This window comes from Callorhinus ursinus, unplaced genomic scaffold (assembly GCF_003265705.2).
Source record: "Callorhinus ursinus isolate GAN/ISIS: 27379988/994484 unplaced genomic scaffold, GSC_fseal_2.0 scaffold4, whole genome shotgun sequence".
Taxonomy (NCBI): Eukaryota; Metazoa; Chordata; class Mammalia; order Carnivora; family Otariidae; genus Callorhinus; species Callorhinus ursinus.
This window is the reverse complement of record NW_027397066.1, coordinates 131,034,911-131,059,386: the sequence shown is the minus strand read 5'-3', so window position 1 is coordinate 131,059,386 and position 24,476 is coordinate 131,034,911. Positions and strand designations below refer to the sequence as shown.

At 38.0% G+C, this 24,476-nt stretch overlaps 1 protein-coding gene across 7 annotated transcripts in view; it reads right to left on the bottom strand.

Moving 5' to 3' along the window:
- Window positions 1–812: 812 nt before the first annotated feature.
- GUCY1A1 (guanylate cyclase 1 soluble subunit alpha 1) overlaps window positions 813–24,476 on the bottom strand; it is a 60,128-nt gene continuing 36,464 nt past the window's right edge. For 6 of the 7 annotated variants that reach the window (XM_025874358.2, XM_073892402.1, XM_025874355.2 and 3 more), the window contains 6 exons: window positions 22,397–22,455; window positions 20,350–21,059; window positions 18,488–18,973; window positions 14,782–14,925; window positions 11,348–11,502; window positions 813–2,661 (listed from right to left, as the gene is read on the bottom strand). In XM_025874358.2, coding sequence (XP_025730143.2) covers window positions 2,460–2,661; window positions 11,348–11,502; window positions 14,782–14,925; window positions 18,488–18,973; window positions 20,350–21,059; window positions 22,397–22,455 — 1,756 coding nt within the window. In that variant the 3' untranslated portion in view covers window positions 813–2,459. The remainder of the gene's footprint in view (window positions 2,662–11,347; window positions 11,503–14,781; window positions 14,926–18,487; window positions 18,974–20,349; window positions 21,060–22,396; window positions 22,456–24,476) is intronic. The other variant, XM_025874360.2, reaches the window with a different exon arrangement.

Genomic DNA, 24,476 nt, shown 5'->3' with positions numbered 1-24,476 from the left:
TTGATCTCTTACTTTCCTTGAAAACTTACCCTCTAGGCTCTCTGTCCCTGGCAACCATCAGTGGTCTGGATCTGAAAATGTCTCCATAATTGCTACCCTCCAAAGTGGGTAAGCTAGAGAGTAAAAAGGGTTTCCTTAATTTTTTTTAGTATCCACACTGCATTTTGAATACATTCTATCATGGAAATGTATGTTCATCGTAAGATCCCTAAAATATTCCATAATTAATGAGCCTTTGTAGGCTGGCCTAGAGTATCTATCACAGAAGATTTAATTTCTCTGTGAAATTACATTCTTGGTAACTTTTATTTAGGTAAGATTTCAAACTTATGGAATAGTTACAGCAATAGTACAAGGAATTCCTATATAGCTTTTACTCACGTTTACATTTTCTTCCATTGGTTCTGTATGTGTGTATACAGAGAAAATATTTTTTGAGTTTTAATTAACTTACAAACTTAGAAGACAAATCATTATCAAATGGGGTCTGTTTAAAAATTTGATAAGGAGACATTGTGTTTTATGCTTTTTAATTTCCTTTAATTCATATCATTTTTGCTGTAATAATGGTTCAGTTCCAGAAAGAAAAATGTATTTAAGTTTTTATTTTTCTTTAAAATGTTTTTATTGGGGCGCCTGGGTGGCTCAGTTGGTTAAACGACTGCCTTCAGCTCAGGTCATAATCCTGGAGTCCTGGGATCAAGTCCCGCATCGGGCTCCCTGCTCAGCCGGGGGTCTGCTTCTCCCTCTGACCCTCTTCCCTCTCGTGCTCTGTCTCTCATTCTCTCTCTCTCAAATAAATAAATAAAATCTTTAAAAAAATAAAATGTTTTTATTAACTTCATATAATTATGAGACTATAACTCTATTTTTCCAAGGCCTATGGTACTTTCCAATGATAGGATTGGTATTTAATAAGATACAGTTAGTGCTTCACGAGGTTGGGATTTCATTCACTAACTTGTTGTATCTGTCGTAGTAAACTTGGGATACTAGAGGCCAATCAGTAATCACTTTTTATTCCTGAGGTCACCAGGCTAGTGTATCTATGACTCTGTTAATACTGATTTAAAAATTATAATGTTCATCTTTCTCCTCTTTTGAAATGGAGCTCTTTTTAAAATCAGATCCTTATCCCAAACCAAACTCTGTAGGCTATTTAGTTCTTCAGAGAGCTTAGACTAATATCACTAAAAATAGAAGTTCCAGCTCCAGAAAAATGTTTGAGAATTTTCTTAATGAAATCATAACATCATTTTCTTCATCAATACTAACATTCTCTTTAAAAAATATCATTGAGATCATTCAACTAGATTAAAAACATTCACAAATGTGTACTTAATTAGAGAAAAAAACTTGATGATTCTTAGGACATATATACACGCTAAAGTGTCCAACACAAATATTTAAAAATAAGCTATTAGCAAAAAAGAACAAGTCTCATTTCCCACTTCTGAACTTAGATTTTCTCATTGGAACTTTATACGGCTCAGTATGGCAATGCAGGATGTCTGCTCAAATAGATCCAAATTTCTGTGTGTGTGTTTAAATGTTTTACTTCTGGACATTATGGTATATTCCCTGGATTCTTACTTTACTCTCATGTTGCTTCTAATTAAATTAAATTAGAATGATATTATTGCATTTTAATATAGGCTGTAACCCTCTTTTATCCCAAATGTTATGATACAAAAATGAATTAATAAGAATTAAATTGTTAATATGAATTAAAATAGCCTTTACCAAAGTGCAGAATAGAAAAATGTCAAACAAAAGGCAGTATTTATTGATATGACACATTACGTTATGGCAGATATTTCTGTAAAACAATCTTTGATATTTATAGAAGAACTACTTTATATTCATATTGCATCTAACCCATAATTGCTTATTTTCTTAAAAAAAAGAAAAAGGAAAAGTGCAACAGAAAAAATATTCAACCTATTTTGTTATATACACCAACAGTGAAATGAAGAAATGTAATAAAATGCAGAGCTGAAAGATTCAAAGAGCTTATGGTATCAAAGACTCTAATTTCTATTTGGAAAGCTTTTTGGAGGTCACACTATCACAAATGCACTTTTACAACCATGGCATTTCCACCATGACACAAGACTGTGTGTCATTCCATCAGGCTGTGCGGGTCAGGACACTGCAATTACCTGATAGATGAACATGTGCTGAATTGTGAGTACAGATAATAAATGGTGGGTATAATAACAGAAATAACCCCCAAATGCCATTTTTGAGGTTTCTTTCCTTTTTTTCCCCCTAAAGACTTGAAGTATCGAAGTAAATACATTTTTGTCATGTTAAGTGGAAGAAAAAGTAGATCGTGACTTAGCTCCTGAAATTTTAATACTGTTCTTAGTCATCTGCAATCGTAAAGTGCTTTTAGAGATTCCACCCATGCTCACAGGAGTCAAAACCCAAGGACTAATAATCAGATATATATTTTGCTAATCTATTCCTGAGGCTTTGCCTAAGAAATTGGCATTGCCATCTTCAACATCTTTCTTCTGGAACCATGGTTTTGAATTTGTTACTGGTTGATAATCTTCCAGGAAATGACAGATTCCAGGAATTTCACTGGGGAAGTTTGGTGGAAGTTCTTCCCTTGATCGAGGGGTAAACACAAAACCAGGGCAGTCTTTGAGTAATCTGAAAAGATTAAAATAAAAGTATTAATAAAGATTAAAATAAAAATATTAATATTAAAATTTAATACTGATATAACTGTCTATGCAAGAAAAAACAACCAAATCAATACTCCTGAGACTACAGATCTTCCTTGACTTATAATGGGGTTACATATTAATAAGTTGAAAATGCATTTAACATAGCTAACCATGTAACCTACGGAACATCATAGTTTGACCTGGCCTGTCTTAATGTGCTCAGAACACTTAAAGTAGCCTGCAGTTGGGCAAAATCCTCTAACACACAGACTACTTTATAATAAAATGTTTAATATCTCATATAATTTATTCAATATTTTATTGAAAGTGAAAAACAGAATGGTTGTAAGTGTATTGGTTGTTTATTCCCCTGATTGTGAATAAGAGTGTCATGTGGCATATCGCTAGCTAGGGGAAAGATCAAAAATTAGAATTCAAACTATGGTTTCTACTGAATGTGTATAGTTTTCCCACCATTATAAAATTGAAAAATCATTAAGTTAATCACCAAAAGCTGGGAACTCTCTGTATTAATAAACCAATCATTTACAGTGTGATTGACAGAAAGATCATAATGATTTTTTTTTAAAGATTTTATTTATTTTTTGACAGAGAGAGACACAGCAAGGGAGGAAACACAAGCAGGGGGAGTGGGAGAGGGAGAAGCAGGTTTCCCGCTGAGCAGGGAGCCTGATGCGGGGCTCGATCCCAGGATCCTGGGATCATGACCTGAGCCGAAGGCAGCCGCTTAATGACTGAGCCACCCAGGCGCCCAGATCATAATGATTTAAAAAAAAACACCTTCACAGAATAACAATGAAGAATCAATTCACAATAACAAAAAAAATTCTACCAAATAATGTATTTCACTCATATTAGGAAATAAAATTATAAAATATTTTTGTAAAGATATAACCAATAATTCATATAGCAGTAAATTTACAATAGTGGGAAAAAAACCAAAATAATCCAAAACTCTAATAATAGCAAAAGACCCCCAAACCCATGCATAAACATAGTTTTATAGAATAAGGCTTCCTAAGTTGAAAGAGAAAAGACATTGTCCATTTATTGATTCATTTATTTTGTAAATATTATGGAGAAGTAGTCAAGGGCAAGAAGTTGTAAAAGAGAAGTTCTATGTAAGATATATAGATATAGATATATATCAATAAGATATATATATAATCAAAGAATAACATTTGAATCTCTCAATAGAATTTTTATGAATTCTAGGTTAGTACGACTAAAAGGTGATTTAATTGTACAAACTGACACTCCTCTTACTATCTGGTATTTGAAATATTTCTTCTTAAATGTATCTGTTTACCACATTTTATTATCTGCTACTAACTACGTATCCATTATGGTAAACTCCTTTTATTGTATTTGCTTATTTTTAGTTTATTTTTAAAGTTTTTATTCATATCCCAGCTAGTTAACATACAGTGTGATATTGGGTTCAACACTTCCATCGGTGCTCAGCACAAGTGCCCTCCCTAATCCCCTCCACCTATTTCACCCATCCCCCACCCTCCTCCCCTCTGGTGACCATCAGTTTGTTCCCTGCAGTTAAGGGTCTATGTCTTGGTTAGCCTGTCTCTCTCTCCCCCTTTGCTTGTTTGTTTTGTTTCTTAAATTCCACACATGAGTTAAATTCATTTTAAGTTCCAATCCTACTGATGAAGTTACTGGCTCTTCTTTCTATTTGCTTCCCTAGCTTTCTGTCAAATGCAAACTTCATAAGCATTTCTCTAACCTATTATTCAGGCATATGTATTCAGGATGGAAAATGTTGACAGTTCTGGGCCCTAAATCAGCTTCCCCAGAAAACCACTTATATCTGCCCAACCAGACCATGGCCTCCGACTCATCTGTTTGTGATGTCATGCCTAAATGTAATAGAACGATGGTGTTGCATTAGGTTTGGTACCAAGACACCTCTCTACGTACTGAAGAAACCGACCGAATAGAAATCCAGGTTTCAAAAATGACAGACCTCAAGTAGAAAAAATCATGTGAATATTCACTTAGCTAATTTTTAAAAACTCATCAATAAATATGTAATCTGCAAAATAATCAAATGATGCTTTAGTCATGATCCATAAATATTTGAGTGTCTGTTATTTATGAGGCATAATATTTGGTAATATATAATGAGAAGTTACAGAATTCCATAGTATTAAAATTATAAGCTTCTAGGCTGGAATAGCAGCAAAGATGTCAGTTTTCTAGCTTTTAAGATGGAATAATAATAGTACAGGCCTCTTAGGACAGCTGTGGAGATGAAGTAAATAGATTAAACATGATTGGTTAAGCATCAATTAATTATCAGTTAACACTCATCATATTGGTAACATTTAGGGAATAGAAACCTTCATACACTGTTGGTGGGATATAAATTGGTAAGACCAATTTGGACAGCTAATTGATGTTTAGTAAAGCTAAACTGGATATTGCCTATGATCTGGGAATACCATTTGTAGGTATATTATAGATATATATATATAGCTTATTCATACTCTAGAATACATTTTATATCACATGCACATATAGTGACATGCTAGACCTGGCCCATACTGGCTTATGAGAGCCAACAGCTAAACATTCAGGAATTTTATGAGCCGATTAACTCCACCTGTAGCTGAAACCTGCTGTGGTGGGAGTACATACACCATAGAAATCGGTAAATGCTAAAAATCAAAGATTCTCCACTTTACTCCCAATGCTGGTTTACCTGCACACTGCTGCATTAGGAATAGTTTAAATAAATGAACTAGGTTTACAATTCATCAAAAAAAAATCTCAAAAACATAATATGCAGCAGATTTAAGGCAAGTCGGGAAAGGACATGGAGAGGTTGAATGGACATCTATTTTTCTCTGGTGGAACCTAAATGAGAGTTACACTCTTGGCCTCTCTCTGCCCACTTTCTTTCCTGGTAGTGAGTTTGGGAGAAGCTGCTGAGCATGCTCTCCTCAGCACCTTCCTGTCTCTCTTTGGGAACCTGCCTGTCTGCGGGAAATGTATGTTCTCAGCTGCTCCTACAAACCCTAAGGGGCATAGAGTTCAACATGTCAGACAGTTGGGGGGGCGGGGCCAGAATATTTTATTTTTTTTTATAAAATAGGGATCTGAAACAAAAATGGCAACATACTGACATTTATTAAATATTAGGATTGGCCACATGGGTGTTACATTTTCTTTGATTTTTTTTCTGTAGGTTTAAAATGTTTAAAAATTAATTATAAAAATGCATAAAAATAAAACTAAAAAGGTTTGATAAATAACAATAATAAAATTATAGGTAATTAAGATCTTTCTTTTTTCTGTCCACATCAACCCAGCATCTTCTATTGAATATGGTAATTACAATATTAACTTTACATTTGAGTTCATATAAAATATTCAGCACTTAGAAGCGGCCTTAAAGTATACCATTTGAATTGAGGTTTCTTGCTCACGAAGGCACATCTGGAGAGCTGTGTTTAGCTGTACAGCATGTATTCTGAATACAAATTCTATGCTTTAAGAAACTTACAGATAAACACAATTAGAGTATCATGAAGTTAGAAATGTTCATTAAATCACCTTCAAGAAAAAATCAGATTTTTTAAAAAAGATTTATTTATTTATTTATTTGAGAGAGACAGAGAATGTGCAGGGAGGAAGGGCAGAGGGAGAAAAGAATCTTAGGCAGACTCCTTGCTGAGTGTGGAGCCCGATGCGGGGCTCAATCTCAGGACTCTGAGGTCACCACCCTGAGATCACAACCTGAGCTGAAACTAAGAGTCAGATGCTTAATCGACTGTGCCACCCAGGTGTCCCAAAAAGATCAGAATTTTTAAGGAAAACAGTTTGGAAAAATAATACCATTTAGATGAAAGCCTGATGGAAGTCAGACCCAAGAAAAACAACAGTCTCAGGGCAGATGTCCACATATGGTGGGAGTTTTTCTTTATTCTCTCTCGACCCAATACCATTTTCCCCAAATTGCTGTATTAACTCTCCTTTTTTCTGTCATCTCTCCATATTCTCTTTCTTCTCTCTGTTCCTTCCCCTTCTAGAATTCAAGGCCTGTTTCCCTGTTATTAGGTTCTCAGATGTTTCTTGCAAACAGGAGTTCCTGGGTCTACGTCCCCACCCACCCTGGGCAGTATCCATTTATATCCCCCACGAGCCATTTTGTCTTTAATGATCCCTGGATCACCACATAAACCTGTCTTATTAATCCACTGACCTGAAACTTGGACAATACTTAGTCTCATCTCCGTGTCCTGCGCTGCAGTAAGATCAAACAAGAAGGCAGAACATTGTCCCCGAAAATAAAATTCCTCATGACATTTAGAATAAAGGAATGCATAACTGTCATGACACAGCAACATTTTAAATTACTGATTAGAATTGGAAGTGAAAGGCAAGATTTGAAGTTAAGGACTTTTTGTGCGTGTGGGATATGTATTCTGTGTCCTAAATTTGCAAGTGTCTCGTAAGTGTATCAGGGATGCTACGTTTGATATTCTTTTATTTTTTGAGAAATGTCACCCTAGATTTCAATGTATTACCAGTAAAGTTCTCCAAAGAAATAATTAGGTTTTATATCTGTACAATTTCTAATGGAGTCTACTGTTTGTCCCGAACTTTAACAGAACTGGAATTATGTCTCTATTTTACAATCCAGTTGTTAAATTTCATAAAGCATGGACTTTTGACTGAATTTAAATTATCTGTTCTCTTTTAAATTTTCCTATCATTTGGAAAAAAAATAAAGTAGTTTTTAAAAGAAAGCCTTTTAAAATGTGGTTACATGTATTTCACATTAAATACTTATTTCTTGCCTAAATAAAGCATTTTAACTACCACTTGCCCTTTAGAGAAGACATAAATATTTCCTATATGAGAGTAAGAGGTAAGTAAATTGAAAAAGGAAAAAACAAATAAACCATACCATGTTTTTTTACAAAAGATAGAAATAAATTTAGCAAATGCATTGATGTTCAGTATCAAATATTCATTATCATTTACATAGGTGTATAAAAACACATACTAAGAAATAATGAAAAAACACAAAAATGTGAATAGTTACTGTCTCTGGATCTGAGATTGGGTTATTTTTATTTCCTTCATAACTTTCTGATATTGTAAATTTTCTAAAATAAGCATATATTACTATTATAATAAAAAATAATTGATTAAAAAAAGGTGACACTATGTATGGTGTAAAATCCTGTATGTGCATGCCTAATAACATTGACTATATGATGAATCTAAGGATTTAAGCTATGAGCCTTCTCCAGTTGCTGAAAATGTATATCAAAGCGTCATGATCCTCTGTTGGGAAGACAAGAGATCCTAAATAATATTTGGGGAGTAAAATGAGTAGCTGATATCAATGTCTCCTATCAAGATTTAAGACAACCAGACTTTGAGATATGAAACAAAGGAAAAATTTGGAAAAGTTTTGTCTTATACTGTCTGAAAACAATTAAATAGAAGAAATAGAAAATACACTTTTTTTTATGCAAAGGTTTGGTTTTAAGGATAGATACACAGCCAAGGACTCTTCATGGTGCTCATGCATATATATTATGTTATTGAACATGCAACAGCAATGAATGGATTAGCAAATACTCTTACTAATTATTACTCTCACATCCTCCAGATTATTACTCTCACATCCTCCAGAGAGCAGAGTCCTTTCCTCTAAGGACTTGAGTTCTTATCCTTGCCTGGCTTATGTGGGAAGACTCCAGGGCTATTAACCATTACAACAGTTTCCAAGGACTTTTCCAATTCTCTTGCTATAGTAACTCATTTTCAGATCAAAGAGTGGACTGTCAATCAATCAATACTTACTGCTTTCCTACTGTGTTCCAGGCACTGATCTGGGAAGTGGGGCTATAAAATGTATACGCAGGAGGCTGACACTCTACAAGGGGAGGCAGGCAATAAACACATAAAGAAAACACCGTTTCAGACACAGGTGTGAGCTAAGATGAAAATATAAAATAACGTGAGGTGTGTGGGATGAAAGTTGTTCCTCTAGCTACGGCAGTTAACTGACCGGTGTGTCTTTGAAGAGGTGACATTTGACTTAAGGTCTAATTCTGAGAAAGAGGAAGACGCAGGATGATCCAAGGAAGAAGTGGAAAGCAGAGGAACAGTCAGTATCCTTGATTCAGGAATGGGTTTAGCAAGTCTGATGAAAAAAAGGAAGGGCAGGGTGGCAGGGTATCAGCGAGCGAAGGAGAAAGTGGAACAAATAAAGTGACACAGGTTGTTGGCAGGACACTGATCAAAGAGGACATTTTAGTCTGTGGTGACATACTTAAATTTTATTCTGGCTGCAGTGGGAAGCCATTGGAGGGGTTTTAATGCAGGAGTGACGAGATCTGATTTATACTTTCGAGAGACAATTTGGCTACTGTGTGGCGGGCGGATGGACGGTGGGGAGGAGTTGTACAAGAAAGCAAGCAGAAGGGTGAGGATGATCCTGGGTTGGCTCTGGTGGGACAGAGGAGGGAGCCTTACCTTGGGGTGCAGTCCTGAAGGAAGTGAAAAAAGATGTATTCAGGATATAATTTGTAGGTGGATGTGGTAAGTTGTTGGGGGGAGAAAGCAATGATCACTCTGAGATTTAGAGTCGAAGGAACGCGATAGATGGTGGTGCCATTTTAAGGAGATTGATAAAGTTAGTCTGGCTAGGGGGAGAGGATTTCATCGGGCTCTGGTATATGGAAAATCATGTGTTCTAAGATGATCATGTTAATTTTAATTTGTCAATTAGTCATCCAAATAGAAACATAGAATAAGATACACAAGTCTGTAGATCAGTGGAGAATTGTGGGATGGGATAGAGATTAAAAAAAAAAAAAAAGTGAGTCAGTAAAGTCCAGACATAGAAGACAATGGGGACAGAGCTCTGGACACTTCAAAGGTTTGGTAGGAAAAGAGTAACAACACAAAACACTGAGATGGTGAAGTCACGGGTAATGAGAAAACCAGGTGAATGTGGTGTCACAAAAGCCTAAGAAGAAAACGTTCAACAGACAGAGTGCTCAAGCTATTCAGTTACCATTGAGATGTTGAGGAAGATAAGGGGAGAGAACTGACCATGATTTTCGCAAGGGACACTGATGACCCTGATAAGAACCATTTCAATGGAGTGCAAGGGACACATGCCAATCGGTGTGAGTCAGAGAGCCAATGGGAGGTAAAAAAAAATAATAGAGATGGTGAGCATGAACAACTCTTGCACCGAGTTTTGCTGGAAAAAGGCATAGAAATATAGGGGGGTAGCTGAGATACACTTGGTAACAAGGAATATACTATTTTAAGAGGTCTGATAGTAAGATATGTCTGTATTCTGATGGGAATAATCGTTTCACCAGAGAAATTAATCGTAAAGAGAGCAGGTATTTTCAGGAGACAAGTTTTTGAGAAAGCAAGCGATGTGGCAGCACTCAGAGCAAACCTGGGGGGAGCATCTGGAAGAGGAGCAGGGCGGAGGGCGGCACTGTCACCCCAACAAGTGCCTAAGACCAGGGCCCTGGGGGAGCTAGGTTAATGGGGTCTGCCCTGGAGAAGGTGGTGATGTGCTTATCTGATGCATTTTTGTCTTCTCCTGTGAAATATGAAGTGAAGTTATCGACTTAGAGCCAGGGCTGGAAAGGAAAGGCTGTGCAGTTTTAAGGACAAAGAAAGTGCTATAAAACAGCTGTCTCTGAGAATAAGAACGATAACTTGCTTGGTACAGTTTGGTACGTTAGCTACCACATGTATCTGGAACACGTTTTGTTATTCAACCATTTCCATTGTAATTGGATTCTTATTTTTTTTAAAGATTTTATTTATTTACTTGACAGAGAGAGACACAGCGAGAGAGAGAGAACACAAGCAGGGGGAGCGGGAAACGGAAAAGCAGGCTTCCAGCCAAGCAGGGAGCCCAACTGAGACTCGATCCCAGAACCCTGGGAACGTGACCCGAGCCGAAGGCAGACGCTTAACGACTGAGCCACCCAGGCGCCCTATAATTGGATTCTTAAAATGAGATGAAACGTCTCCCTGTCTGGCACCTGAGCTGAGGGCATGTTGAGGACCATGCTCTATAACTTGTGGGGACCATGCTAAGTCTGGGTGGCTAGTGCCAGGATGGTTCTGCTGTCAGAATAACCATCAAAGTATGGAGAGCATTAATACGTGCTTTGAAAAGAATAATAGTGGGGGGGGGCACCTGTGTGGCTCAGATGATTAAGCGCCTGCCTTTGGCTCAGGTCATGATCCCAGGGTCCTGGGATCAAGCCCCACATCGGGCTCCTGGCTCAGCAGGGAGTCTGCTTCTCCCTCTTCCTCTGCCTCTCCCACTGCTCATGCTCTCTTTCTCTCTGTATCTCTGTGTCTCAAATGAATAAATAAAATCTTAAAAAAAAAAAAAGAATAATAGTGGGGGAAGATAGGACGTGTGTTAAGGGTTACACCTGGGCTACAAATATCTCAGAGTTGTTCTCATGAAGCTGAGTAATTTTAAAAAAGGTGGGGATGATAAAATTATTGCTTTTCTCTTTCTTGTCAGATTATCTAAGCAAGAAAATGTTATGGATGATAATATAAACATGACAACTGTGTATAAATGAAAAGAATAGATTTCAGGCCTTCAATGCAAACCGCACCTGTACGTTGTTGGGCTGACATTGATTTTCCGTGGTACACTGCAGGACTCAAATTTGTTCGCCAAGGTGACATTGTTTCCAAAAAGACAGTAACGAGGCATTTTAACGCCAACGACTCCAGCAAAAACTGACCCAGAGTGCAGTCCAATTCGCATCTGAAAGCCAAAAGTAACACAATGTCCCCGTCACTGGCAAAATACTTCGCGCTCGTTCGTCGGTACCGTATGAATGCCCTTTACATGATTTTACCCTTCACTGTCACTACACCATTCCACTCTTCCACAAGACCTGCCAACTTCCCTCTACTCGCATCCAATTAAAAATTACTAGTACAAAATCAGTCACACCTCTTAACTCTTCTCCACTATGCACTTAGGTCTGTTCCACAAAGCATCTTTGTTTCAGCTGCCTTCAATGTCTGAAACACATTTCCGTGCATCCCTATCACAGTCACCAGAGTGACAAGGTGAAGCGTCTGTGGGCTGTTTACGTGAACCTGCTCTGTCCATCAAGGGAGACAAAATTCCTGGCCCCCAGGGGTTGCTTCCCAACGCACTGTCAGAGAAGGGCAGGAGAAGCCGGCTCTTAGAATATAAAAGATAAAAAGAACTTTATGACAGACACTTCCCGGCTCTTCAGTGACGAACGTGAAAGGAGAAAGGAACTGTGATGTTTAAGTAGAACACATCACAGACAGAGGAAGCAGAGCTGGGGTTGCTTAGACCGGCATCGCAATGACCACAGAGACACTTTTGTTAAACCCGTCCGGATGCAGGGGAAACCAGAGCTGGGCCATTATCTAGATATAAGGTGCGGTCTGGGATATGCTGGGGTAAAAGTTTAGGAATTCTGAAGGTTACCAGTGATTTGGAGAACAATTAACACAATATTTTAAACTGGCATCTTCTATAAGATCCTAATTCTTGATGATCTCAGGGCATGTACAAATTCTGAAATTGCTGCTACCATACAGTAAGTTAAAGATACAGTAAGTTCAAGTTAAAGTCACATATTTTATATGACAATCGGGCACCATGTTCATTCGTTTTAAGTCCTCTGTTCAGTTGACCATTCAAAAAAAGTTTCATTAGATATATGCATTTTAAACAAAGGCTAAGTACTCAATGAGTTAATGTTGTTCAGAATTCAGAAGACTCCAGTTTAGCTTAGTTTTACAACTGATTTTAGGTATCTCTTAACAATGTTCCAGAATCATTTGCTTATAAGACGTCAAATCATGAATTCTGCACAATTTTCAAACAAAAGCACTATAGTATGAATCAGGAGACCTGCATTCGCAAACAAACTCTGCTAACAATGGATAGTCTGACTTTCTGTGAGTCTCTTTATGTCCCGTTCATTATTTCCTCATCTATAAAATACAGGATTGTATTAGTTTTAGCGTCCCTTCTTTGTCACATTTTCATTTTAATCAGCAAAGCTTAGTTATCCGTTACATCTGGTATTTTTTTCTTTAGGAGAATGTGGTTTTGCACATATACCATCTGATCAATATGAGCAAAAGGCTATCTTCTGTGTATAAATAACAAACACCATTTTAGCACATAAGTTAGATCAGGCTGCTCTCTTTGGGCACTCTCCTGGTTAAACCCGTTTCTCTCTCTGTACTTAGTTATTCTAGCTTTGTCTCTTTGATAAATTTATGATAATTTTTTTTCTATTTCATAATCAATCAATCCAAACGAGGCAGATAAAGTAAATGCCCCTTGGTTCCTCCCATGCTGCTCTCCCTCCCTCTCTTCCCTTTGCCAGTTCTGAATTTCACTCTCAATTCCACAGCTTTCTTATCAGGGAACTTCTCAAATTCACCAGCGAATTCACAAATTTCATTTAGAATTCATGAGAAAATGATCCAAAGTTTATAACTTTGGATGCGCAGCACGCCCTGAATGGAAACCTGCTGGGGAAATCTTCCATTTGGGGACCATGTTTGCCACAGCACGTGTCTCATCGTAGACACCTTGGGAATAGGAAGGAGGGTAACAGGAGTCTGTTTCCAAGTTCAGTTTGCACTTACTGACTTTCCCTGCCACATTCAGCCCTCTGGTTTCTAGCAATACTCCACCTGCGGCTTTCTAAGCCGGAGCAGGTGGATGTTAGTAAGGAAATCAACAGTGATAGATGATTTATACATATGGCATGTTGGAGAAACACATAGAGCTTGAAAAAAAGGAAATATTTCCTATTCTTTCACTTTGATTCTATTCCATCGGGTAGCAGGGTAAGAAGGAGAAAAAGGCTGGGCTCAATATATGGCTTCTAATATGAAGAGAGAAAAGGCTACGCTTCTAAGTATTATAGTTTTGTATTTTACATTTTTTCTTTCATTTCTCTATTACTTTATAGCATGCCAGATAGGATTCTATATGACTTCAAAGTTCCATTTCTTTTTTTTTAAGATTTTATTTATTTATTTGAAAGAGAGTGAGAGAGAGAGCATGAGCAGGGGGGAGAGGAAGAAGCGATGCAGGACTCGATCCCAGGACCCTGGGATTATGACCTGAGCTGAAGGCAGATGCCCAACCGACTGAGCCACCCAGGCGCCCTTCCAAGTCCCATTTCTGAAGATCATCAATTGAGAACTGTTCTATAAAAATTAAGTAGCAGATTCACTCAATTAGAACAAATAAAGGTAATCTTCTTGTATTCTATTAAACTATAATGCCAAGCATGGTAATTTTATCTTCTCATCTGTAATAAGACGTTATTCTGAGATAATCTAGAAATTTTAGAGTATTATGTGCTTTGGAAAATATTGGGGTGGATTAGCAGTCAATTTTCATTATAATGTAATGTCCTCCCCTGCAGGGATTGGAAGACTAAAAATGACGTGTTCCAAACTCCCTTGCATTTTCTAGGTGCGTTTCGGTTTGGTGAATCAGATATACTTGCAAGCGATTTGGAAGCCAGGCTTTCGGCTATGACTGCAACTCTGCGGCCCACGGTGGCAGCCTCTGGGTTTTCTACGGCAAACTTAGCCCAGTTTCTAGTGCCTCGTCTTGTGAAGGTCATGATGCAGGATTTCCATGTTACTGACTCAAATTATAATACGTGCAGTTTTGTTCTGCAGCCAATAATAGAGGCAGCAGCTTTCTGAACATAGCGGTTTCCTGACTGCGGCTGAGGTGGTATAGTTCTGGAGCCAACTGCTTGATCTTGGAAAAAAACAGGGGCTCTGAAGAGCAGCGTTGGGAGCCATTTTTTGAAGGTTTCACTTATAGATGGCTTTGTTTGTCCTCTTGGTGATTCTGTGAGCCACTGGAGACCCAATTGTAAATGTTTTCTGGCTTCCACCACTTAAGAGATTTTGCTCTCTGCAACCAGACCCTGATGGATGGACTATTCTTTGGATAACTAATTAATAAGCATGTACTCTCCATGACATTTGCTGGGCAGTATATGATCTGCCTTACCTTGATAGGTTCTCCATGGGGAGACATAACTTCATCAGAGAGCTCCATCATCTTCAGAGCCATCAGTGCTATCTGAACAGCATGGGTGTCACTTTCTTTGTGTAATCCCCCAGCCACACAGTATGCATCACCAATGGTCTCCACCTGCACGTAACAGATTTTCCGTATTACAAATACACGTCAGAAAGAAGGAGAGTGAAGGTCATAGAGCAGAAATTGCAGGGGTCAGGCCCTCTGGAAAATCAGAGTAAATCAGACACTCTCAGAAATGGCTTTCTCTTTCACGAAATTCATCAAGTTTAGATGCTTTTACATCAGGCGCTGCTCTGGAGGACAGTGTGGTCCTGTGAGCACAACGTCAGGGGGTAGCTTCTACTCCCAGACCAGCTGCTGACTCAACACAGCATTTCACCTTCCCCCCCCCCACCATGTAAAGTGGCTCTGTAGAGGCCAATGATGTAATGTAAATGATATCTTGTGTTTATGACAAATTGCTTAAAGATATCGGAATCACTTACTGATTTTATATCCTCCTCGCGTGCAGTGTTTTGAACAGTCACTGCTCAACCAATGTCATATGAAGTTAACAAGAATGTGTGATATGAAAGTAAGACATTATAGTTTTTTGAAAGGATTTGGGGATTCTCAGAGCAACTATAAGTAGGTTGCCATGAGTATCAATCACGAAGTATAGAAATCAAGATGTCAAACGAGGGTGCTTGGAAGCCTATTGAAAATCAAGCTGTTCTACAAATTCCAAGTGTTATCATTGTCAATACAGTTGTTGTAACGGGATTTTTATCTGTCCGTGATGCTGATGACAAAGCTACTGGTTAATTTAAATCCACAAATAATCCACCAAATCTTCATCATTGCGTTTTTCTTCTCCTCTAAATATTTACTGTAGCTAATAAGCTACAGTAAGCTACAGCCAATAAGCTACAGATCTAATAAGATCATACCACTTCTCTTATCCAAACCTTCTCGTATGGAGGGAGATGAGAAAGGAAAAAAGAGAGGGAGACAAACCTTCAGTGATTCTCCATTTCACTCAGAATCAATGCTGAAACTCTTAAAATGCCTCCAAAGTTCTTCTGACCTGTCTGCTAATCTCTGATTTTATTTCTTCAGCCTCTCTCTTGGTCACTTTGTCCCAGTGCCATTGGCCTCCTGTTATCCCTCAAACGTACCAAACATGTTCCCATTTGCTATTCCTCGGGCTGGAACAATCTCCTGAAGAGAGCCACTTGGCGTGTCCCTCATTTCCTCCAGTGCCTGCTAAAACATCCCCACGTGAGAAACGCCTCTCGCAACTGCCCTCTATAAAATAGCAATCACCCTTACCTTCTGCACTTCTCCTTCTCAACTTTATCCAGAATAGCACACCAGTTGGAATACTATAAATTTACTCATTGGTTCATGTTCCTTCTTTTCCCCAGTAGAATGTTAGCTCTCTCAGTTTGCCTCTTTTACTAACTCCTAAATTTCCAGTGCCCAGTATATTTGTTACCAAGTGAACCAGGTGGCAGTGCCTCTTAAAAGATTTTCCTCAGCAACGAATATATAAGAAGTGCCTAAAATAATGGCTAACATATCTCATGTGCCCAATAATTGTCACTTAATTAGAAGAAGTGGCGCCCTCACTCCTACTTGGTGTTAGATGCCTATTCTCTACGCTATCACAGAAGCCTGTGTTCTCAATCAGGCTTTCACCTTGTCATATGGAAATCTGGCAGTGGTCAGCCCCTCCCTCCTCTACCCCCACATATGAGATCTTTTCATTCATGCTGGCCAACCCTGGCTGACAGTAAATATGCGCTGAAACAATCAATAAATGAATACTGAATAAACTGAAAAATGAACAACAGACTAAAAGACAACAAGAAAATGAAATTAAATAAAGTCCTGGTACAAACAGGTCCTGGGGGGTGGAAAAAGCTAGACTATTCCTTGGAAGCCACCACTCACAGGCGAGCAAATGATTACACATTCTGTGCATCTTACATCTATCTCCTGATGAAGACCCTTCCTGATTTATTCATAGCTGTCTCCAGGTACTTTCATGCAGAATCAGAAGTGAAGAGAAAGTGCAAATAAGGACAGAGCAGATGATTCACTATCTAGCTTGGCTTGTGGATGGATTAACCATGGAACTGTGGCACTATCCATGCGGTAAGGAGCACAGATTCTGAATACTTGTTGGAATAACTGAATTGTTTTAGTTTCAACAAGTAGAAATTTGTAGAAGAGGGCTACTGCCCCTGCTAGCAATTGCAGCAGTTGCAAGCGAGAGCGAGACTTTCTTCTTACAATTCGGAGAAGAGACAATGACAAGATAGAAACTATCTACAAATAAATATAGTAAATTCCACAAGAGGCCATCAAGCTTAACCTAACGAAAGCCAATTATTTTATCAGTAATTATACATGGATCTCTCTCCCTTTCCCCCCCCAGGGGGATCATGGCTCTGTCTGGAATTTCCTGCTGGAAATTCTTAAAAGGAAGGTTTTATTTCGAGTGGCTAGATTGGAACAAAGCAGAGGCTTATGTATTCCCCATAAATAATATTTTTTTCTCCTCAATAATGTATTTATTTCATGTTGGGTGAATCTCTGAAACTCCAGATTGTATGCGACAAACTAAAAGGTGATTCAAGCCACACAAATGAGAAGGGTGCTTTATTCTTAATGCCAGTGGCTAGAATAATGCGAAAGACTTTAAATTAGTAAAAAATAGGTTTTAATTCTAGAAACACAGAACACAAAATCACTTCATTAGTTCTCTTATGTCGAGTTACATTTATAAAAAGGGCTAGTACTCGTTAGGGACAATTACTGAGCCTCCCTGTGCCTAGAATGATGCCCAGTACGTGGTAGACACTCAGTAAACCCTGCTACATCATGAATAACAGATATTATTTACCATCATCTTCGTAACAGGCCTGTTCATGAGGCTTATGGGACATAATGTATGTTATTCATGCATCTAAACTCTGTAGGTGGATATTACTTTCTGTTTTAGAAATGAGAAAGTCTATTCCACTTTCTCACCTTACAAAGCAAGTAGAGAACAAGATTTGAAGACTGGCCTCTCTTTGCACCGATGTCTCTGCCCTTGGCCTCTCTTCAATAATGCCTTAAGTCAGTGTTTTTTTCCCTCTTAATCAGCCATACTAAGTATCACGTTAACTCCATATTGGGTTAACCTATTTGACGATAGTTTGTATACTCCTCTATGAAAAGATAGTTTGTATACTCCTACTATGAAAAGTAGTACTACTCCTTATGTTTCTTCTGTACTTTTACAGAGGATAACTTTTCCCCATGCAAGTCATACTTGGAATTATCTCATGCTTGATAATTCAACTCAGTTGCCACAGTCCAGTGTCATGTTCACTGACTTTTAAACTGTACCCGTTCATGGGTCCTACACCCCACCCTCCACTCAGCCTATCACCCCTCCATTCTATGCTTATTCTTTGAGAAGACAATGGGGCAGTTCTTTCATGGAATAATTATCTCTGTTTCTAAGCAGATTCAGAGCTATTTCTGGCTAGAGCACACCCACATGGTTAACGCACAATGCCTGCTCCCAGGATGTGGCTTGCAGAGAAAGCCTTTCATCTGCACGGTACCTCGGTAACTCGGGGGTCTTGGCTACCGTGCTTTTTCTCAGTGTCTTCTGCCTGCCCTCCTCCACCCCTACCTTGTAGACATCCAGCTCGCCGCACTGCTGGTCAAAGCGAGTGTAGAGCGCATTGAGCATGGTGATGACCTGCAGCGGTGAGCTCTGGGAGCAGATGGCAGTGAACCCCACGATGTCTGAGAAAAGCATGGTGACATCACTGAACTTCTTGGCTTGCACAACTTGCCCTTGCCACAGCTGCTGCGCAACCTCGCAGGGAAATATGGAGCACAGGAGATCCACCGTCTTCTTCTTCTCCTCCTCCAGGGCTTGGTGGGCTTGCTCAAGGGTGGCCTTCAGCTTGCCCAGCCTCTTCTTCAGGCCATCTTGCGCTCTGGCCTGCTCCCCTATCAAGACTACATCCCTCAGTGCATTGTGGATCGGGATGTCTGAGAGGTAGAGCCCTCGTCCTGTAAAATCTTCTAATCTGTCCACACAGGGTGACCCCAAAAACAAGATTGCACTGGATTCAACAATGTAGATCATTTGGCCTTTGAGGTCCATAACCTGGGAAGCAAAGGCAAACCAATTGTCGTGGTTTATTTCAGTTTCCAACACCTTTTTGAGACAAAAGGAAAGGCAGAAGATACAGTTGTGATCCCTTTGTGTCTAAACTCGGTTTTTTTTCTACCTGCTGAAAAGGAACAAGATGCTTTCTTATAGTTCCAATGTACTGTGCATTCTAAAATGCACGTGGGCATTTGAAGAACGGACAGATTGGAGTAACTCTACATAAAGATCATGATTTTCAATAAACAATGCAAAAAATTCTTGCCTCAAGGCTTTCTCACTAGGGGGAATGCTGATGCTTCTGCTATTATATTCTTTTCATAGTAGCAGATAGCGTAAAGGATTGTACCTAGGAAGCCTTGAGAGATGTGAGGTTGTAGGTGATCATCCTGGTATACTGTATGAGTGAGAACAAATACGTATAAGTGTGTTCCCTGCAGCAAAGAGTCAAAATCAACCCCAATGTCCTTAGGTAGGAGACAAGCATACAATGGAATTGTATACAGTCTTTGGAAAAAGGAAATAGGCTTATACCTCACGACATGGAAGAATGCCCGAAATGTGTTGTTAGTGAGAAAAAGGAAGTTGCAAGTAGTATTTTGTTTTGTTTCACACACACAAAAATGTATCTAACTAATGTCTTTGATTTTTTGGCTGCAGTGAATATCTTTAAGTATTACCTATTTTGAGCATTTAGTTACATTGCTTTTATGATAAAAAGTGGTAAAACTGTTTTCATTTTTGGGAACAAACTGCACATCTCCTGGAATTATGCACGTTTAAAAGTTATATGCATATAAGCCTGAATATTAGCTTTGCTTGTACCATCAACTATGATTTTGCAAACTCTTTCCTTGAACTAAATAATTACCCAAATTCTCTACCATAAGCACAACCTCCACAACATTCTCTAACAATTAAAAAAGTTATTGATTTTCCATGTCTATTAAATATTGATTAAAAAGTCCATTTAGTTGTCTCCTCTAAGAAACAAGGAGTTTTTGTTTGTTTGTTGCAGAATAATGCCCCTTGTTACTCCCAATTGCCAGCTATTTGATGATGATCGAAAACATATTTTTATATAAATATTTATCTAGTTCGGCTTATAAAATACTCTGAGAGGATTTTAAAAGGTAGACCGCATTCACTAAATATTTGTGAAGTAACGAATCAAGTAAGCAAGCAAATGAATGAGGAAAGGATTTTGTTTTAAATTATTTCAGCCTTAAAATTATACTAAAATTGTCTCAAATGTACCAGTGTTTCATCAAAACGTTTGAAGTGATGCCTATCTTCCTACCTTTTTGTTTCTAGTCCTTAAACAAGAAATGAAATCATTTCTCATATTCCAACTACTATGACATTTTTCTTACCCTTGAAGATTTCTTCACAGAGTTGTCCCACCTCCTCACTCGGACGACAAACTGCATGTTCAACATAGCCATGATTCCACTAAACGTTTGGTTGATTCTGGGAGTCAGAATCTCAAAGTACTCTTCAAAATTCGGCTTTCCTTGAAAGTCTCTCCTGTTCATCAGCCTTCGAATGCCATGGCCAAACTGCAGAATCGTCAAGTCCTTGTCAAACATGAAATGGAAAGGAAAGGTCTTACAGAAGAGGGAAGCGGGGATCACCAGCGAGGACTGGGGTTTGCCCGGGGACAGGGATGGTTTGGTGCTTTTGATGTGAAGGGAGTATAACAGATAGGGCTGATTGACGAACTCGCTGCAATCATTTCGGAAGCAGGGAGGCAGGAGGGACACTTCGACTTCGGTTTCATACAACACGCGCGCAGCAGCCTTAATGATGCCAGGAAGAATCAGGGACGTGGTTTTCTTAGGGAAAAAATAGTACACATTTAAGAAATTCTGATCTTTATCCAGGCACAGAATGGAAGCGTCCTCAAACCCGCCTCTCTTTTCTGCTCCTTGGTAGTGGCCGCTCTGTTTCAGAAGGGTGCTGAAGCTATTTAAAAAATCTTTGAGGGTTCCTCCAACCACACCCAGGATGTGTTCATCTTCCTCGTAACATATTTTGAAAAGCTCTTCCCCGAGAGATTCTTTGATGATCTCCACTGGAACTCCTGAAAGCAAAAAATACCTTTTCTGCCATATCAACTCGATCGTTCTCGGAAGAGCTGTACGGTTAACTACTATTTTTAACACCATTTGATGGGATGAGCTGGTCCCCTTTATGTCTGGTAACAAGAGTTCCAACCAATATTAGTCATCTATATTCAGATTATCTATGTCGGTGAGTTTCTACAATTCTGGAAATGCCAAATAAAAATTCCCCATCAGTTAATTACAAAAGTATGATAAATTAAGTATAATATACAACTTTTAATCTCCCTGAAGAGACTGTTTTTACAAAAGAACAATCAGTATTATAGAATCAGGTTCATTTCAGAAAAAGCTCTCCCGTCATTCTGTTAATGACAAACACAGTACATCTTGGTGAAGGGGCACTGTCCCCACTTGGAGGGCCTCCAGCAGTAGGAATGTCAGACAGGAATGAATTTAAAGTCACCAGTGATGAAACTCAATTTTGTCATTTTTTTCTCTAGAGATGATATAAAGTCATTTTTAATTTTTTTTTTAAGCAAAACAGCATTCTTGTTTAATGTTACCTGAATGAGTATTTGTTTGGAATTTATTTACTTCCTGTAACTTCTCCTTCCCTAATCTCCTTTATTCTTTAAATTTTGTGTATCATTTTTTTTCTCATCTGAAATTTGGAAGAACAATAGTGCCCTTTCCATAGCACTGTTGTGATGTGGAAAGACTATGTTTAAAATAGTGCCCAGTTCCCAGGAAGGGCTCAGTATGTCAGCCATCATCATCATCATTAAATTCTTAGTATCTTGTATCTTCAGAAAGATTTAACCCATTGGTCCGTCCGTGTCCTCCAACTTTGAAAAGGACAGTACGACAAAGTTACCCATCTACTTGCTTCTCTCAAACTAATCATTAATATGAGAACCCTGCTAATCCTTTTTCCCAGGATCACTTCCAACCTTCAAAAAAATTCTTTATTTTACTTTGTTGAATAAAATTTTTCATGAATAAATGAGGAATACTTAGTTAAGTTCAAGGCCAAAGCATGTAAATGTCTATGAGTCAGCTTCCCATGCAACCTTATCTATGTCTCAGCAAATAAACATTATAAAGAAGAGGAAATGTTTTCAGTCAAACAAAAATACACAGCATGAAAAAGAATTACTCTTTATGTTAACACAATACATAATACCGAATACTTCACACTGGAAGTCACCAAAAAATAAATATGAATATTTTAGGAGAAAATTTTAGTTCTACAGGTAAATATTTCTACTAATAGAAAATATTAGTTTATAGGTAAAATATTAGTTCTGTAAGTATAATTACTCCCTAATTACATATACTTAAACAATTCTATTACCTGCTGCAATTGCGTGGTCTGTAATTATTTTTTCCAAGTCTTCTCTTTCCAAAGATTTCCTGAAAATATGTCAACATCTTAAATTATAAACTGACAAATGAATGCTACCACTTCTGATTATAACATACAGACATGACGACAGAAAATAGTTTGAGCTGCCTTTTCTGTGGAGGCAAATCTTGACTATCGAGTTTACAAGAAAGAAGGACATGTACAACCCCAAAATATACCTGATTTGGAGTGTTTCCTCACTTTTTTGAAGCATATTTACCTTGTAAGTTAACTTTACCCAGGCAATACTATAGAGGTTTACACTGGCAGGAAACCAGCGTATGAAATGGGCAAGTAAGTATGGTAATAAAGCCGCCCAGGGTTTTTCTGATAACACAACTAAGAAGAAAAATTTACATACTGATGGATTTCACTTTTTAAGTTCCACTTTTTTCTTTTCTTTTTTTTTTAAATTTAATTTATTTATTTATTTGACAGAGAGAGTGAGAGAGAGAGAGAGAGAGGGCACAAGCAGGGAGAGGGGCAGGCAGAGGGAGAAGCAGACTCCCCGCTGAACAGCGAGTCCGACTCGGGGTTCCATTTCAGGACCCTGGGATCATGACCTGAACTGAAGGCAGTCGCTTAAGTGACTGAGCCACCCAGGTGCCCCCACTATCTTTGTTCTAAAACAAATATGTAGCATATCTTGCTTCTGAGTTTAAGGTTCTATATATTTAACTCTCTGGCATTATTACATTGAGCTATGTGTATAAAAATTAGTAACTAAAGCAATCTATTCTTTATTCAATTACTGCATTGGTTTTTACAGCACAGAAGTTGATAATATAATAGCATACATTTTGACTGATAAAAAGTTTTGGTAATTTTGACTAGATGACTTATTGATTCATGTTTGCCTAATTGTTTTTTTGATGATTTCTGATAGTGATGACTTTTTATGACCAAATTACCTATACATATTAAAAGACACCTAAGGTTCCATTTGTAATTCAATTTGCCATTAGATAAGCCATGTTTACAAACAGGCAAAAATCTAAATTTTAAACAGGTTTCAATAAAACACAATACCTGTAGAGAAGTTTCAAAACGAAATATTTTCAAGAAGGAAAACTGCTCAGTCCACTACTTTATCACATAAAGGTACATTGCTTATAACTGCTTAAAATGCTAGGTAGAAATATTTCCTTATCTAAATTGGTTGAGGTTCACTATCTAATTTTATATTTAGTTTGAGTCTAAATATCCCCAAACTTCTTGTTATATATTATTTTATGTCAATCATCTTCAGATTTGCTTATTTTTCTCATTTAAGCAATTCCTGTTTTGTTTTCCCAAAGAATGAGAGCATTTCTGCTCAGAGAACCCTAATTCTGCCAATTCCCTGCGCCCATGATATGAGATGTGAGCAAAACTGAGAGCAAACAGCACATAATGCAATTAAAAATAAGTTCTCTGTCTTCATCTTAAAAAAAAGAGACTAAACCTGCATATGCGCCAGCAAATGTGTGTGCGTTTGTACACACACACACACATACACACACATGTACACATATACACACTCACACACACATACCAGCCATGCAGATATGCTGATGTGATCAGAAGATCCCAGGAAAAGAAACAAAGCAAAAGCCCTCTGTGAAACCAACCCAGAGAGATATCACAATGACTGTATTAAAATTCATTCACTAAAAAGGTGGGGAGCAGAGGGCTCCAGTCTTCATTTAGGGACAGTTTATGGTTTAATTTATTGATTTTTTCTTTTCAAATCATATAAGATAATAAACAGTCAAAAAAAGAGTTATGTTCAGTGGTTGGCAGGCTGACAGCAGTAGAAATGGCAGCTGACTTTCCAAAATGAAGATGGGGGAAAAAAGGAAACAAAAAATATATCCAAGAGCTAAAAAAAACAAAGCAGAAGAAACCATTTAGCCTATCAGCAGGCAGTCATGAGAGAAAAGGTTTGTCATCTTATTTCAACAACTGATTAATTATCATTAGCACTATTTAAAAGTATGATCAGCTAAGAAATCAAGGAAATGGCAAAAAAAAGCTTTTCAGATTTCCA